We start from the raw sequence: 18,672 nt of genomic DNA, 5'->3' as shown, positions 1-18,672 counted from the left end.
ATGGGGACAAACGCTGCATGCTCACTCCCGAGCCGTGCTCCATAGATGCACACAGCGGGACATGGCCCAATGGCTCCTGTTGGTGGTCGAGTCCCTGTGTGAAGAGGAAGTGAGGGGAGAATAGATGTAGCTGTGCACAGCGCTGACCTCTTCTCTCCTCTCTTCCCCTTCCCACAGGGAACTTAATGTTTTTTTACCTTAATGCAAGCAATAAAAAACATTTTTAGGTTTAGTATCATTTTAAGGTGTCGTGTTGCTATGGCGTTTTGGCAGATAGCTCACCTGCACCGTGGCAGCTCATGATGCTGATTCAGGGCAGGCAGCATGTCTGCCCATCTCCAGCATTTAGGAGAGGACAGAATCCACCTCCTCCAAACCTGCCCTCTGCTGCGTCACTGGAGCCAAAAGGTAGGGCTCTGATGGGAAAAGGGGACTGACAGCGGAGGCACTGATGTGAAGCCAGCTATAGATGGATCGAATCTCATCTGGTTCAGGGATTGGGTGAAATTAAACCAATGGGCAGGCTGATTGTACCCAAGTCAATTCATCAATCGACTTGGGTACAACCACCAGCCTATTGGATTTTGACATGTAATTATACCCTCCTAGCAGTAATCATTGTGTTCTGCAGGCTAGGAAAGATCCCCACCAGCACAACACTGCTCTGTGTGAGGGTCACACTATAGAAACGCAGTCCAGATGCATTTCCGCATGCACGCTTTTGATGCATTCCAATAGTGTTTTTTTTTTATTTTATTTTATGCGTACTGGTACATGTGCGTTCCAGTGCACTTTTGGTGTGTTATGGTGCATTTTTTATGTGGTTTACCGTGTTCTAGTACAGTTCTGTGCAGGAAAAATGCAGCCTGTTCTACTTTTTCTTTTTTTTTTTTTTTTTCCTGCAACCGGATCGCACTGTAACTGCAAGCACTGATGTGAACTGTGACATTGGCAACCATATAACCTACTTTCTGTGCGTTTTTGAATGAAGAAAAAAAAAAAAAGCAACTGAAACGCATGTAGTGTGAACTGGCTCTGAGGCTGTGTTGAAGGTGCAATTGATCAGTTTTGTTTTTTTTTCCCTGCCACCTGAAAGAAACTCAAATCTTGTATATCTCCCTAAATTTCATCAAGGTGGTTGTGTGCATCTTCCCAGGCTGGTGGGGAGGAGGGAGGTTTGGGTGCAGAAGTTTTTACCACCCCATACCCCCCCCAATTAAACAAGCCCTTTAATTTCTCAGTTTCTGTTTTCTGTTGAGATATCTGCCACACAGGAAGTGTATTATTTTTCTTTTTTTTCTCTTAGACTTGCATTGTGGGAGAAAAATTAAAGCACAACCATAGAGAGTCAATATGGCTGCCCCTGTGTAAAGTACAATTTAGAAATTCTACATCACAAGTACACAACTTAACATTTAACACATTGATAAGCAGTTTTAAAACAACAGTAGGTAAGTGGTTACTAATCCCAACCATGGCACTGCCTGCCTGGAGTTTGCATGTCCTCCCTGTGCCTGCGTGGGTTTCCTCCGCGTACTCTGGTTTCCTCTCACACTCCAAAACATGCTAATAGGTTACTTGGCTCCTGTCTAATTTGGCCCTAGTATGTGAATGTGAGGTAGATACCTAGATTGTACCCCCCTTGATGGTTAGGGACTGATGTGAATGTACAATATTAATGTAAAGTGCTGCGTAAATGGACAGTGCTATAAAAGTACCTGAATAAATAAAACAAATCTTCTAGAGCTTGGTGGAGCCAAATAGAGCTGACCACATTCTGCAGACACATGTCTTTCTATTGCAATTGCTGATTGTGACTGATAGGACTCTAGTTGAATGTGTGAAATGTTTGATTGCTTTGTACTTCCCCCCACAGTGACTTGGTGCTTGCCCCACAATGACTTGGTACATCCCCCACAGTGACTTGGTGCTTGCCCCACAATGACTTGGTACATCCCCCACAGTGACTTGGTACATCCCCCACAGTGACTTGGTACATCCCCCACAATGACTTGGTGCTTGCCCCACAATGACTTGGTGCTTGCCCCACAATGACTTGGTGCTTGCCCCACAATGACTTGGTGCTTGCCCCACAATGACTTGGTACTTCCCCCACAATTTTATTTATTTATTTCAGGTACTTATATAGCGCTGTCAATTTACGCAGTGCTTTACATATACTGTATATTGTACATTCACATCAGTCCCTAACCCTCAAGGGGTGTACAATCTAAAGTTCCTTAACTTACATTCATACATACACATATTAGGGCCAATTTAGACAGGATCCAATTAACCTAGCAGCATGTCTTTGGAGTGTGGGAGGAAACCCACGCAGGCACAGGGAGAACATGCAAACTCCATGCAGGATGTGCCATGGTCGGGAATCAAACCCATGACCCATTTACTGCAAGGCAGACGTGCTAACCACTAAGCCACTGTGCCGCCCCTGACTTGGTGCTCCCCCCACAATGACTTGGTGCTCCCCCCACAATGACTTGGTGCTGCCCCCACAATGACTTGGTGCTTCCCCCACAATGACTTGGTAGATCCCACTGTGGACATATTGGTGAGGCTCAGCATACAATAGAGGAGTGAAACAACATAAACATGGCGACTATTCCCATTAAAAGCTAAAGCAATTGCTGATAAATGATCTGGCCTTCTGCGACATACACACAGTACATTTTATTGGAGTTTTGAGTAAGAAAGGTTTGGGGGCTGAGGATACATAGTGATGGCTGGCGGCACAGTGCCACAGGGTTGGCGATGAACTGTGATATACACTGGATGTGCTTGGGGAGGAGGGGGCCGAAATGTAGAAGTGCAATAGAAGCTCACTTTTCCTTTAATCAATGCAAATTACATTTGACTAAACCTAGTGGAGTTGCATAAGAACTTCAGAAAGGCTATAGAGGCCTCTTAAGTTCTGAACCGCTATAAATCTATCATCAGATTCTGTTGCATCGGCATATATAAACCATAAAAATAATAAGTGTCCTGCGAGATTTCCTCTCTCCCTAATGATCATCTTCTGTACAGACTGAAAGCAGACGAGCCCCGGGTAAGATTGCCTCCTTTGATCTTTGCGTTTTAAGAGCTTATTGTTAAAGTCCGCCCTGGGCGCTCCAGGTATGTTCGCATACCATCATATGTTCATCTTGTAGAACAGACAGGAGGACGCATAGTAAATCATTGCTAACTATTACACTGACTACGTCGAAGCTTTTATTTTTTAAAAAATTGTACTGGAAAAGGGTATAATTTAGTAATGGCAGCCCAACCAAAAGAGGTTCTGTAAACTGTCTGCTTATATCTTTTTAAAGAGTCCCTGTCACTGATTGTCCAATATCACTGCCCATTTAGGGCTAAGTGATATAGGGGGCAATTTACCAAAACTGGAGCAGACAGACTCTTGAGCAGTGGTGCATGACAACCAATCAGATTCTGTCTTCAACTTTGTTCATTTGTTGAAAATGAAAGCTAGAAGCGGATTGGTTACCATGCAGTTGCTTCAGCCCCACCTCCATTGTATTTCTAAAAGAAATGTTTGCTCATGTTTATGGTGGCTCTCTAGGTGCCCACGGAAAAGCCTAATATGTTACTGAACTCAGGACCCTGCATTCACTCTCTATGGTCTCCCACAGTACACAGGACATGGAGATGCAGTTATTTTAGTAAATATAAACCGTGAAATAAATATATATATATATATATATATATATATATATATATATATATATATATATATATATATATATATATATATACATTTTAATTTATTTGTATATATTTTAATTTATTTATTTTTTTAAAGCGGAGGCCCTAGAGAATAAATTGGTGGGTTTTCAAACAGTTTTTTCGGTAAAAATACACTTTTTTTTCATTCTAATCTAAAAAAACCACAATTTTATAAACCCAATTTTTTTGGAAAAATAGAAAAGATGTTACTCTGAATAAATAGATACCAAACATGTCACGCTTTAAAATTGCGCATGCAGCTGCAACAAACGTAAATTTTACTGTAGGCGATGCTTTGAAAGCCTTTACAGGTTCCCACCTTAGCTTTACAGAGGAGGACTGGTGCTAGAATTACTGCCCATTGAGCTGACATTTCGGTGATGCACCACATGTGTGGATTGAATGCTGTTTGCAGGACCGACACATTCGCTTACCTTTGCACACAGGGATGGGGGCTATTTAAAACCTTTTTTTTTTTTTTTTTTTCGTTTATTATTTAAAAACTGTTTTAATTTTTTTTTTCTTTTTTGATACCTTTTTATTGCTGTCACAAGGAATGTAAACATCCCTTGTGAGAGCAATATGCAGTGACAGGTGCTCTTTATCGAGATCCTTCCTCTGCCCTTAAAAGCACGGGATGGGGGCTATTTAAAACTTTCTTCTTTTTTTTTTTTTCCATTTATTATTTTAACACGGTTTTAATTTTTTTTCTTTTTTGATACCTTTTTATTGCTGTCACAAGGAATTTAAACATCCCTTGTGACAGCAATATGCAGTGACAGGTGCTCTTTATTGAGAGATCTGGGGTCAATAAGATCCCAGATCCCTCCTCTGCCCTTAAAAGCATTTGATCACACAAGATCGATGTGATCAAATGCTTTCCATTTTTAAAAATACTGCCATTTACATCTCATCTCTTCCTGTTTCCTATATCATAGAGGCGGACAGAGCGGTTCCGATTTTTGCCCACCTTTTATGATCAGCCGGTGGAAGCACCAGATGGTTGATCGGGTGTCCTGGTGCGACAGGACAGCTCATGCTTGTATAAGCGATCCAGCCGCTCGGATTTCTTTTACAAGAGAACCGACCGTCCGCTCTAATTCCTGCTGCTTCCCCGCAGCAGGGCTAAATATAAGGAAAAACCTTGTGCCCGGAACTGCATGTCCCGAGTATCAGCTATAGGACTTGCACATCCCTGTACTATCAATGCGTTTTTGATAAAGAAAAAAAAAGCGCACTGGACTGCATGTGGTGTGAACTGGCCCAATTCAGCGTGGGATCATCTCAATGACAAAACAAGCAAGATTCTGCAGCCCCGGGGGTGGGGGCAGTTTTTTAAAAAATACTTTTGATGAGCTGCAGTGGTGCGAGCAGACCCCTCGTGGTACCTGCTTTGCTCTTGTTAGTTTAAAACTATTGAAGTGAAACTACAAGTTCACTTTCAGAGCTGTGATAATACGACGAAGAGACGTGGAATCTAGTCAAGGAATGGTTGGTGGGTATTAACGATCCCAGGGACGGTGTGGAAGTACATATTATTATACGGGCTCTCTATACGAAGGCATTTCAGCTCGCTCTTCATGTCATCAATCTCTCCGTGACATTTATCTCACTATAAAATCCCTGGATATCACTTGTCTGAACTTCCCGTACTTAATAAAAATATCCTTTATTGCTGCAGCGCCTTATTCACTGATCACGTTATCCGACATTATCTTTATATAAAACCACCGTTTAACCTTGGATATCTGTGGGGACCAAGAAGGTTTCCTTCTTTTTTTTTTTTTTCCTTTTTCCAATGATTCTGTGAGTACCGGGCTTGAATAATCAAATTACTAAGCCTGAGAGTGATGCCCACATGGCAGTCAGGGTGTATCAAGGCAAAGTGGAGGGAAAAAAAATCATTTTGTACATTTCAGAAATGCATGCACATTTCCCTGTGATCTATTCCCATCTATGGGGAAACTTAAAGATGAGTATTTGCAGGGGTTGTACCTGCACTTTGATGGTTATTTGCATGTTTAGGTCTTGGAGACATAGAACAGTTGACCTGCTTACCTGATCTTGGCTCCTATGTTGCTGGAATGTTCCCTTCACTGTCTTCTCTCCCATGCTTTGTCAATCTTGATGTCGTCAAAACCATTGCAGGGTCCATAGCCCTCCAATGGACGATGATAATGCTGCCAAGTGATAGTCCACTGCTGGAGCATAGGGGAGCAGAAGTTCAGGTAAATTTTTAAAGTGCTTCTCCTCTCCCCTAGACTACGCTGAGCCCATCAAAGTCCCCCTTTGAGCCCCCATCAAAGCCCCTCATTTATTTGAAGTTCCTCTTACATCAGGGTTGGCCTCTCACCCTTTTCCTTTACATCTTGATCTCCATAAGATTACCCCCATTATCCAGGTCTCCATCAGTGTCTCCACCCTGAACCCCCCCACTTAAATCTGAGTCCTCATCTGGATCTCCATCAGAGTCCTTACATCTAGGTCTCCTTTAGGGACCCCCCACCCCCCCTTTCCCTACATACGATTTCCATCAGAGTAAAAAGCTGTCCTCTCCCACTCTTTACATCCAGGTCTCCATCAGAGTTGCTCCCCTAACCATAGCTCCCTCCTTTTTACATCCGAGTCTCCATCAGTCTCATTCCCCCCCCCCCATCCCTTACATCCAGGTCTCCATCAGTCTCATTCCCCCCCCCATCCCTTACATCCAGGTCTCCATCAGTCTCATTCCCCCCCCCCCATCCCTTACATCCAGGTCTCCATCAGTCTCATTTCCCCCCCATCCCTTACATCCAGGTCTCCATCAGTCTCATTTCCCCCCCCGTCCCTTACATCCAGGTCTCCATCAGTCTCATTTCCCCCCCCCCGTCCCTTACATCCAGGTCTCCATCAGTCTCATTTCCCCCCATCCCTTACATCCGAGTCTCCCATCAGTCTCAATTCTCCCCCATCCCTTACATCCAGGTCTCCCATCAGTCTCAATTCCCCCCCATCCCTTACATTCGAGTCTCCATAGATCTCAATTCCCCCCCATCCCTTACATTCGAGTCTCCATAGATCTCATTTCCCCCCCATCCCTTACATTCGAGTCTCCATCGATCTCATTTCCCCCCCATCCCTTACATCCGGATCTCCATCAGTGTCATTTCCCCCCCATCCCTTACATCCGGATCTCCATCAGTGTCATTTCCCCCCCATCCCTTACATCCGGATCTCCATCAGTGTCATTTCCCCCCCATCCCTTACATCCGGATCTCCATCAGTGTCATTTCCCCCCATCCCTTACATTCGAGTCTCCATCAATCTCATTCCCCCCCCCCCCCCATCCCTTACATCCTGGTCTCCATCAGTCTCATTTCCCCCCCCCCATCCCTTACATCCGAGTCTTCATCAGTCTCATTCCCCCCCCCCCCCCCCCATCCCTTACATCCAGGTCTCCATCCATCTCATTCCCCCCCCCCCCCCCCATCCCTTACATCCGAGTCTCCATCAGTCTCATTTTCCCCCCCATCCCTTACATCCGGATCTCCATCAATCTCATTCCCCCCCCCCCCCCCCATCCCTTACATCCTGGTCTCCATCAGTCTCATTTCCCCCCCATCCCTTACATCCGAGTCTCCATCAATCTCATTCCCCCCCCATCCCTTACATCCGAGTCTCCATCCATCTCATTTCCCCCCCATCCCTTACATCCGGATCTCCATCAATCTCATTTCCCCCCCATCCCTTACATCCGAGTCTCCATCAATCTCATCCCCCCCCCATCCCTTACATCCGAGTCTCCATCCATCTCATTTCCCCCCCCCCCATCCCTTACATCCGGATCTCCATCAATCTCATTTCCCCCCCCCCCCCCCCCATCCCTTACATCCAGGTCTCCATCAATCTCATTTCCCCCCCATCCCTTACATCCGAGTCTCCATCCATCTCATTCCCCCCCCCCCTCCTTACATTATAGGGCTGCATAAAATCTTGCAGCGGGCTGCATTTGGCCGATGGGTTTCGGTTGTTCCCATTGGATGATTTTGTTTTGGTGACAACTCAATGTAGCATTTTGTTTTCCTCACTTTTCAGGTGACGGGTCATAGATAGTGAAGAAGAAACTCTCTAATGGGGACACCAGTTTAAAATGGATCCCACTCCTTCCCACTATTTCAAAGAATAAAGTCTTTAGGTGCTGAGATTTCAGTAGGTCTGATGGCACGCACACATATTTAGGACATAGATTGTTCCCTTCGAGATGAGAGAGAACCCTGCGGGCCCCTGCTTCTGTCTTGCGCAGGCAGCATTAATGACGCATTTGTTGTGATCTAGTTAGGCCTATATCATAGAAACAATGACTATCATGTGTCAGATGTGACCTTTTTATTTGCAGCCCTTGAGCACTTTGTTCCATCTATTAATAACTTTCACTGTGGTATTGAGTAAATGACACGTTCCCCAACCAAGCCTGGAGCTGAGAACAGCGAGGAGTCGGCAATGGCAGCTACAGGACTCCACGTCAGATATGTTTTCTTGTTAGGTTTGTGCATGCTCAGTAATGTCAGTGTAACACTTCCAGGTATTGCCTCTCAGAGGTCACCCTACTCCCCCTGACAATGCCTTAATCTACCTTTCTCTCCAGAAGAATGATCTCATTATTGTTCAGGCATGATCTGGGATCTCCCTCTACCTCCTGGACTGGGGTGCTTTGCTCCGAGATGAAACCGTCACGTTAATCCTGGTGCCTGTGCATTTCTTGGTTGTGTTCACGAATGTTTGACACAGATCAGGCCCTGTATCAGCCTATCACCTTGTGAGTTATACAAGGTTACAGTGTTGCTACCTGATCTTTGGGGAAGGGGAGACTGATGAAATGTCTCCTCTTGCCTGCAGCACACTGATGACAGCCTCTTGGCCTTGATATAGTCGCTTGATTGGAGCTCAGGGGTTGCTTTTAAGGCTCCATTCACGCTTGTGTGACTCCAAAGTTGTGTGATTTACATTGCGACTTTGATGCAACTTTGGATGGGTGTGACTTTGGCTTTGACTGTTGCACAACGTTCGCATTGATAACATTAAAGTGGAACGTCGCCCTCTCAGTCAACATTGACTATTTTCAATCCTTCTGTTGCTAGCATTAGTGCATAGATAGGAAAGTATATCATTTACTTGTTTTTAAACCCTTTTTTTTCAGTTACTTTCTGGTTTCCATGCCTAGGCAAATGATGTCATACATCCTAGGAGCCTTCAGGATGGGAGGAGGGGTTTTCTCAGCAAAGCACACCCTCCTGTCTGCATGGATGAGCTAAGGGCAGATAGATTTCAGGAAGTAAATGCTACACGAATCATCTGCCCTTACTCAAGATGGCCACAGCCAGAAATGTTAGGGTGTGTTTTTCAGCATTTCTCGGCAAAATAAAGCATGGAGACATGGGTGGATGGGGAGTTTGCATTGAATATTAAAAATGAATTAAACTGCGTGTTTGGTTTGATGATCAGACAAAGTGAAGTTCCACTTTAGGATGCAACTTTCATGGGACTTTTGAGAGTTTACATTGCAGTCCATGGCATTCAGGTCGCTTGAAAGTCACATTAAAGCGGAGTTCCACTCACCCTGTCAAAAAATAAGTCAGCAGCTACACAAACTGTAGCTGCTGACTTTTAAAAACAGCTACTTACCTGTTCCTTGGTCCTGTGGTGTGTCCCCCGCAGCCCGTTTCACCAGCCATCCTGTATTCCAGGAGGCCGGCATCTTCACTCTGGGCACCCGGCTGTGATAGCTTGCGGCTTCACAGCCGGGTACCCACTACGCATGCGCGAGTAGCGCTGCGCTTCATGAATGGTCCTGTAGTCTTCTGGGACCTGTCACCTTCGTTTCCGATCGCCTAGGCCAGGGGTAAGCAACCTGCGGCTCTCTAACTGTTGTGGAACTACATTTCCCATGAGGCATTGCAAAGATTACAAAACTGACAGTTACAGCTATGACTTACAGAGGCATGATGGAACTTGTAGTCCAGCGGCTCTCAGGTTGCCTACCCCTAGCCTAGGCGATCGGACCGGAAGTGGGGACAGGTACCTGTGAAATTCGGGTTACCCATTCCCTCGCCCCGCAAAGGTGCCAATCCTTAATGGGGAGCGTGGGAGCAGTCCTTAACCTCCCTAGCAGTATTCCCGAGTGTAGCTCGGGGTAAAATGTCAGTACCAAAAGCAGTAACCCCGAGCTACACTCGGGCTTACCATGCGGCACTGCATAGGGATTCCCTGCAGAGCTTACCTTGTCCTTCGCTCCCGCGATGTGTCCCCTGCAGCATCCCCGGCCATCTCCTCCGGCCGATGCCGGCATCCGGCTTCTGTGTTCCGGTCCCTGTGACGTCGGGACGTACAGGCGCCGCCGGCAGCGGGAAATTTTAAAAAATTTCATTTTTTTCCAAACAAATTTTACATAGTAAAACATTGCTGTTTCAACCCATTTCACATACATTTTGTCCCGAGTGCTTTGTCCTGCGCCCTGCCTGCATTTTTACTGTTCTTTCTGCCTGGAAACTGAGAAACGTCCATGGTGTCCAAAAACTGTCCCTTTAGGTCAAAAGCGGGTTTAGATCAGCTAGAGAACAGCGATAGTAAATCAGAACCACTTGCAGAATTGAGTGATAATGATTCGTGGGGGAAATTCGTCATCAGACACTGAAAACGATTTTGCGACTGAGCACAGCGATGTGCGAACTTGGCGCTCTATTTCAAACTTCAGTGTTTTTGGTTTGATTATATTATTGAATTAAATTTATTATTATTATATTGTTGTTTTTTATGATTATTTATTAAATTATAATTTATGATTTCGTGTTTCAAATTTTATCATACCCGGGATGTTTACTAGACTCTTTTTCGGACAGATTTCAGTGAGTTATTGCTAAAAATTACAGCCTACAATAAAAAAACGACATATTTCCATGCAAAATAATGGTACCGCTTTCAGCACCAAAAATCCTGAAATAATCATACCGCCAGGGAGGTTAAAGTGAAACTTCCCCTTTTGGGTGGAGCTCCACTTTAAAGTCGCACCTTTTTAAAGTCACTGCAACTTTGTTGCATAGATTCGAACGGCTTCTGTTGAAATACATGGGCTGCGACTTGTCATGCGACTGTGTCCAGAATCACATGACCGGTTGCTCAAGTGTGAATGGATCCTTGATAAAAGTGGACCTTTTTTTCAAAAATGATTATTGTTCCCGTATTGTGATAGCGTGGGAACAAATGGATTCAGACTTGTACGGTTACTGAATGTCCATTATAAATAGCTGTGAGGTAGTTGTGCTGGTCCAGTTAATGTAATGGATCGGTGTGTACGCCGGGATCGGTGCTCCGGTACTGTTTCTGCCAACGCACACCCAGGGCATGCATTCAGCGTGTCTACTGGTGTGAACGAGCCTTTAGATGGGGGATTGTGGATGTGTACAATGTTGACAATGGGCACCTATGTATGTTGATGGATCTGAACTCCGCTTCTAAATTTAGCGGCACAGGGTTAAAGTTTACTTCAGGTCCTCTACAAGCAGGTGATTGTTCTGCAGTGGGGGAGGGGGGGGGTTTAGCTCTGCCTTATGGTGGATGCCTACCATTCCCCTCCCGCTCTCAGGACTGCGCTCTGCAGCTTGGCTGCTTCTCCAACTAAAAGACACTATTTACAGCCAAGACAAAACGCAGATGGCAGCCGGCCTTGGGAAGCGATAAAAGGAACAAAACACAAACTGTTATTGTTAGAGCTCGCTCCTGATTTTGGTAGACTTCTCAGGCCTTCCAGCTTAATGGATACCTGTACTGACGCCAAGTGTGCCCTACCAGCAGAAACAGTTCAAGTGTATACATCAGAAATGGGGGAAATGTGGGGGGAGGCCCCCCAGCCCCTATATCGCTACTGTCTTCTGAGCCCAAAAGTACCACACTACTCACTTGATAATAGTCGAGATTCAGCGAGTTCATCCAGAAGCGGATGATTTATTGAGCGTATAAACTCAAAAATTGTTTGAGCCACGGTTTTGCCGCTGCCCTCCCCTTCCTGTTCACCCATCTAAATTTGAGCATTGTGGCCAGACAGTGCTGTACACATGCCATGGCAAAATTAACCACTTTAAAGCCATGCTTTTCTAACTATTTGTTTACATGTAAAAATCTGTTGTTTTTTTGCTAGAAAACTATTTAGAAACCCCAAATATATTTTTTTTAAAGAAATTTTTTATTTAGAGAATAAAATGGTGGCTGTTGCCTTTTTTTTTTTTTGTTACACGGTATTTGTGTGGCGGTTTTTCAAATGCAATTTTTTGGGGAATCTTCTTTTTTGAATCTTCATGCCCAAAAACGCAATATATTATCCTTTGAAATGTTAAGTTCATCTTTTGATAAAAAAATGCATTTATTTTTTGTTGCAGTAGCCTGTAAAGCATTACACCAGTGATCAGCAGATCGCTGGTGCCATGCAAGTCTCCTGCAGACCTGTCAGAATATCTGCATGCTCATACAGAGCAGTGGCTGCAGTATTGTATTGGGAACATGGTACATGTTCCACCCTAAAAATAGGTGGAACATGTAACGTTCCCAAAAGATATATTAGGCTGAGTAACTAGATACCAAACATATTACACTTTAAAATTGCGCACACCCATGCAGTGGCAACAGATGTAAACTTTATTATTCACAGGTGACACTTTAAAAGCCTTTAAAAACAAAACTAAAAAAAAATGAAAAAAGTGTCTCGGATGTGTTTCTGCATGCAAATTTTTGATGCTTTCCGGTGCATTTTTTTTACCTCCTCCATTTTTCTCTTTTTTTTCTGAACTTTAAATAAAGACGTGCGATTTGGTGCATTTTTTTAAATGTGTTTTTACCACGTTCCAGTAAAGTTCAGCACAGAGAAAATGCAGCATGTTCTATTTCCCCACAGCAGATTGCATTTTTGGTGCAATAGACTTCAATGGAACCGTGCCAAATGCTCAAGTCGCTGTGACTTTGAAATTCAAAGTTGCATCAAAGTAGTGCAGGAACCTTTTCAGAGAGTGTAACTTCACACTCATTACTTGCAGTGGCTAAATGGTTAGCACTTCCGCCTGGCAGTACTAGGGTCGTTGGTTCAAATCCCAACTACAGAGCACCACCTGCCTGGAGTTTGCATGCTCTCCCTGTGCCTGCGTAGTACTCCGCTTTCCTCCCACACTCCAAAGACATGCTGGTAGGCTCATTGGCTCCTGTCTACATTGTCCCTAGTATGAGTATGAATGAATGTGAGTTAGGGACCTTAGATTATCCCCCCCTTGAGGGTTAGGGACTGATGTGAATGTACAATATATATGTAAAGCGCTGCGTAAAGTGACGGTGCTATATAAGTACCTGAAATAAATAAAATTACTTTCCTATTGGCCAAAAAAAGAAAAAACATGTCAAAAACACAAGACGTATAGCTGTGAATCAGGCCTTACACCTGACTGCCCTCTGATCTGATCTGCCCAGACTGAGGGGAACAGATCCTCTTGGCTTTTGTTTTTTTTGGATCAGACGGGCAGTAGGCGGGTGTAAACGGACACAAGCCCATTTACATCTGCTGGCCCATAGAGGTGAATAAACTGTCCAATCAGGTCTGCCTGAAAAACTGACAGGTGGACCTGATCAGACCCTTGAAAGGGGCCTTACTTGTGTTTAGGTGCAGTTCGTTTAGCTGGTAAAAAGACAAAATAGAAGTCTGTGTCCAGAACCCGATTAGAACCTCAAAACACATGTAAACGCATATAAACATGCCTAAAAGCAACACGCAACGCAGGAAAAAAGTGATCTGGAGGCACAAAAGTTTACTTCCCAAATAACTATTCCTCCATTTAGAAAAGATAAACCAGTGTGAATGAGACCCAAGAATGCCACCAAACAAGATCTATTGTAGAAAGAAATTGCATTTTCCTTTCCTCTTGATGCACTTTACATAATTGGCTTCTCTGATTAGCAGCTGGACATGAGGAAGCTGCTTAATCTGCTCTTGCAGTATCTCTTGGAATAAGCGGCTTTCTCTGCCTCTGCTAGTGTTGCGTTGGGGTTTCGCCATCATGTAGAAGTTGCAGGCCTGGGCTGTTGCTATACAGTATTGCATTTAACTTTGTAATGTAGCATCAAATTCCCCCGTCTTCTGCCAGCAGGCGAGCGGGAGATGGATGGGTAATAGCATTTGTTATCAGAGCCTCCTGGATTGCAGCTTGTGTCTCTTGGCTTGCAGAAAATGCCATCGGATGTGATGGCTCACTGGCATGTGGAAGAGGAAATGCCATATATTTCACAAGCCCATTATCCTGCTGAATTAACAATGACCAGGAATGTTTGCCAACCGTCTTGGTGCATTCTGAAGACTGGCATTGGTGCAATCCTCATGGATTAGTGAACAGAATGGAAGGGATCATTTGAATGTGCAACATTTCTATTTCATAGCCTTGTGTGTACTTAGGTGAACGTGCTGAAAATACTGAGAGGCAGCAAGAGCGGGGCTCAAGTTTTTTACATTTGTATTCTCTGGATTATGATGGGTTTTGGTGCATTTTATAAATATTATATAGCTAAAGTAGAACTATACATATTGTTATTAACAATGTCAACAGGCTTTCTGGAATGGATAATAGGAAGAACTGAAATGCTTCCCTTTTCCGGAATTAATTCCAGGTATGGTATATTTTTACATGGTTACATTGGTGCAACCGTGGCGTAATGTAACTGAATATACCATACATGGCTGATGTCCCTGAAAGCTGGAAAGTAGATACCGCTACTCCAGGGATCTCCACTATCTTCCGGGTCCAATGGTGAGCAGCTGCCCTGCTACATTCTGAATACAGAAATTTGGCCACTCCGCACAGGAGACATCCAGAGAATGCTCTGCATTTACTGAAAGAATGTAAAGCATTCTCTGATTGGATGAGGTGGAGAGGCTGGGTGGTGAATGCATACTCTCCTCGTCCAATGGTAGAACATTTTACATTTTTTTTTTCAGAAAATGCAAAGCAATCTCTGAATGGTGTACAAATAAAAAGTGCGCTAATTATTCACAAAACATGCAAGGATAAATAATAAAAATAAATACATTCATAAATATAAACATAAGTCCAGCCACCATAACAGTGATAGTCCAATATCAACTTAATGTCAATCTTGAAAACAAGCACCCATGTGCAAATCCGACACCAGATGAAATGAATACACTCACCAGAGCTATATGCTGATTATATTATAAACCAGCATGATAGCATTTTGCTCTGGGAGCGATGATCTGCAGGATATCCCAGTAGAGGAACAGCAACCAATAGTGATCCAATCAGCACATATGGAACAGCTAAGCAGCAAATGATCTTCCAATAACATGGGCAAAGCTCGAGGAATAAGAAGAGATATGATGGTGCAGTACGTTTAAAACCAGTAAAATTTTATTACTAAAGTATTGCACTCACAAAGGTGTCTAGCCGACACCAGCAATGACAGCCTCTAAAATGCCACATCCACAAAGGAAAAACCAAGGGACGAACCTCCTGCACTGCGATCAACACAGTTGACAGCTGGGAGGAACGTTCCAACGTCACGTCCACTAGGCCAGGCCCAACGCGTTTTGTCACTTGACGTCCTCAAGGGGCGGAATCTCTGGTGCCTGTGCCAAGCAGACCACCTCCAGTGTTCAAAATGCAGGAAAGTAGCTGGGGCCTGGAAGCAAATGGCACTCACTAGAGTAGCAGTGTCTACTTAAGTGATTTCCAACTTCCACGGGGCATCAGCCAGGTATGATATATACATAGTTACATTAATCCGGCTTGGACCAATGTAACTATGTATAAAATACCCATACCTGATATTTCTCTTTAAAGTACAACTAAAGGCTCCTATATGACCGTTTTTAAACAAGCCTCAGGTCCAGTTACTATGTGATGCACAAGCCTCATAAAGTTACCATAAAACATAATGTACCTTTCCTGGCTGAGCTAAATCCTCCTTTATTTGTGTCTCATACGTTTCCCCTCCCAGACACTGCAGCTCATAGTGGGATGGTTTCAGCAACCAAGGGATCGCTGTCAATCTGGAAAGCAGTGGGTGGGGCTAGGTGCTGATTGACAAACTACAGGCTTCTAAATCAGAAGTGACAACATTGATAGCCAGGCCCCTGTGACATGAGAGAAGGCAGAACTGCAGCATGGAGATCCCTACATAGTAGTCTAAGCAATCATGGATTAAATTCTTACAAAAGGGGACCTTTCATTATCACACAAATCTTTGTAACAACCAGAAAAAAGTACATTTTAGTTGAATTGTTCACCAGGAACTATCGTTCCATCTCTAGGAATAGTCCTTTGGTGAAATCGGCTTTTGGAAGAAAGAAACAACCATCTCCTAGATTGTAAGCTCCCAGGATCAGGGCCCTCAAATCCCTCTTGTATTGTTGCTGTATTATTGCTGTATTGTCTCCCACTATAATGTAAAGCGCTGAGCAAACTGTTGGCACTATATAGATCCTGTATAATAATAATTATAAGTATGTGTAAGAAGCTGCTTGGTTGTTTAGTCTGCTAGGATAGTGGTAAGGTAACCTATATCTGTTTTTTAGTTTGCTTTTAGGCCATGCCCACTCATCTAAATATGCTCAGTCTTTTGTGTATGAATATTATCGTGTTATTGCTAGAAAGGAACTTTGCCAAAAAGTTTGACATCAGTGGTCCTGATTATTTGGGACATTCTCCATTTCCAGAAGGGGTAGATAATTCCATTAACCCAAACATTTCCATGCTACCCATTTAATGTAAGGAAACATCCAGTCCATTTATATCTGGTTGGGCTCTTCTCTAATGGGTTCCCTACCAGTATTAGTTGGTAAAACCATCCCTTTCTTGGCACGTTTTGTTGCTTGTTTTGTCCTTTATAGACTTGGTGTCCCCTTTTGGCCTTTGTATTCACCTAGCACAAACAGTTGAAACTTTATAAAGACCTGATCGGTTTTATACATATCTATGAAGTCCCCTTTTTGAAGACACAAAAGGAACTAAATCGGGCTTCATTATCATTCTGTCCTGCTAGTTCTTGCTCTGGTCTAGTTCAGTGGTCTCCAAACTTTGGGGCTGGATGCCACCCTTTACTTGCCTTTATCTGGCCCTTGAGGCACTATTCCTCCCACTGACACCAACCATGGGGCACTATTCCTCCCACTGACACCAACCATGGGGCACTATTCCTCCCACTGACACCAACCATGGGGCACTATTCCTCCCACTGACACCAACAATGGGGCACTATTCCTCCCACTGACACCAACAATGGGGCACTATTCCTCCCACTGACACCAACAATGGGGCACTATTCCTCCCACTGACAGCAACAATGGGGCACTATTCCTCCCACTGACAGCAACAATGGGGCACTATTCCTCCCACTGACAGCAACAATGGGGCACTATTCCTCCCACTGACAGCAACAATGGGGCACTATTCCTCCCACTGACAGCAACAATGGGGCACTATTCCTCCCACTGACACGCAACAATGGGGCACTATTCCTCCCACTGACACCCACAATGGGGCACTATTCCTCCCACTGACACCCACAATGGGGCACTATTCCTCCCACTGACACCCACAATGGGGCACTATTCCTCCCACTGACACCCACAATGGGGCACTATTCCTCCCACTGACACCAACAGTGGGGCACTATTCCTTCCACTGCCGACATAAATGAGTCACGACTCCTCCCACTGACACCAACTGTTTCTCCTCCTAATACCAAAGATCGGGCATTGTTTACTCCCACTGGGTACAGTTTGGCCCCCTTAAAGTCTGAAGGACAGTTTGGAGACTTTCGGTCTAGCTGCTTGAAGTTGACTTATGGTCTTTAGTTTCCTTCAGTTCTCTTACATTTTGGCTTTTGCTCTCTCCTTGCAGATCTCGTTATATAAGCACAGAACTTGGAATTAGGGAACGGTTGTTTGTTGGGGTCCTGACCTCCAAGACCACCCTGAACACTCTGGCAGTCGCTGTAAATCGGACACTCGGCCACAGGTTGGAGAAACTGATGTACTTCACAGGTATGCGAGGCCGGAAACTGCCCCATGGAATGACAGTGGTGACCCACGGGGATGACCGCCCCATCTGGAACATGTACCAAACGATTAAGCATCTTCTGGATCACTATATTCAGGAGTATGATTGGTTCTACCTGGTACAGGATGACACGTACACCGAGGCCCACAGAATCTCCCGTCTGGCCGCTCATCTCAGCATCGATGCTGATCTGTACCTGGGTAGACCAGAGGAGTTCATTGCAGGCGACACTAATAGACTATACTGCTATGGCGGGTTTGGTTACTTGCTGTCTCGAAGTCTTCTGAAGAAGCTGCAGCCCCACCTTGAGCACTGTCGCAACGATATCCTGAGTGCCAGGCCTGACGAGTGGCTGGGAAGGTGCATCATTGATTACACCGACGTCAACTGCGTGGAGGAATACGAGGTAACAGACTGAACTGTGTATTTGTTCTCCCTCTAATATAGGATGAATTCTGCTTCATGTGAATATGCTTTATCGTTCCTAAGACCTCCTAAATAGACAAAGGTTAACTTTGTCTTTTATATTTTATTCTTGTACCGTGTAGGCCAGCAATGGGCAAACTACGGCCCGCGGGCCGTATACGGCCCGGCGGACCTTTTAATCCGGCCCGCGGAGCTAGGCTCCTCTCACAGTCCGCCCTGAAGACCGGTGTAGCATGAAAATCTGTCTCCTATGAGGATCTGTCCCCCTCGACGTATCTGCGCATGTGCCGGAGATCGCCGATCGGCTGCTAATGCCTGAAACTGGCACATGCGCAGATACGTCGAGGGGGACAGATCCTCATAGGAGACAGATTTTCATGCTACACCGGAACGGCGCGGGAACACGGCGAGAGGAGCGCGCGGA

General features: G+C 44.7%; 1 protein-coding gene across 1 annotated transcript in view; it reads left to right on the top strand.

Moving 5' to 3' along the window:
- The window catches only part of CHPF (chondroitin polymerizing factor), a 71,942-nt gene that overhangs the window by 31,066 nt on the left and 22,204 nt on the right, over positions 1-18,672 (top strand). The window contains exon 2 of the mRNA XM_089660624.1: positions 17,664-18,228. Coding sequence (XP_089516750.1) covers positions 17,664-18,228 — 565 coding nt within the window. The remainder of the gene's footprint in view (positions 1-17,663; positions 18,229-18,672) is intronic.

This window comes from Staurois parvus, unplaced genomic scaffold, assembly GCF_062004578.1.
Source record: "Staurois parvus isolate SC_StPar_1 unplaced genomic scaffold, SC_StPar_1.0 ptg001255l, whole genome shotgun sequence".
Taxonomy (NCBI): domain Eukaryota; kingdom Metazoa; phylum Chordata; class Amphibia; order Anura; family Ranidae; genus Staurois; species Staurois parvus.
The sequence above is the reverse complement of the archived record's forward strand: the minus strand, read 5'-3'. Positions and strand labels throughout refer to the sequence as shown.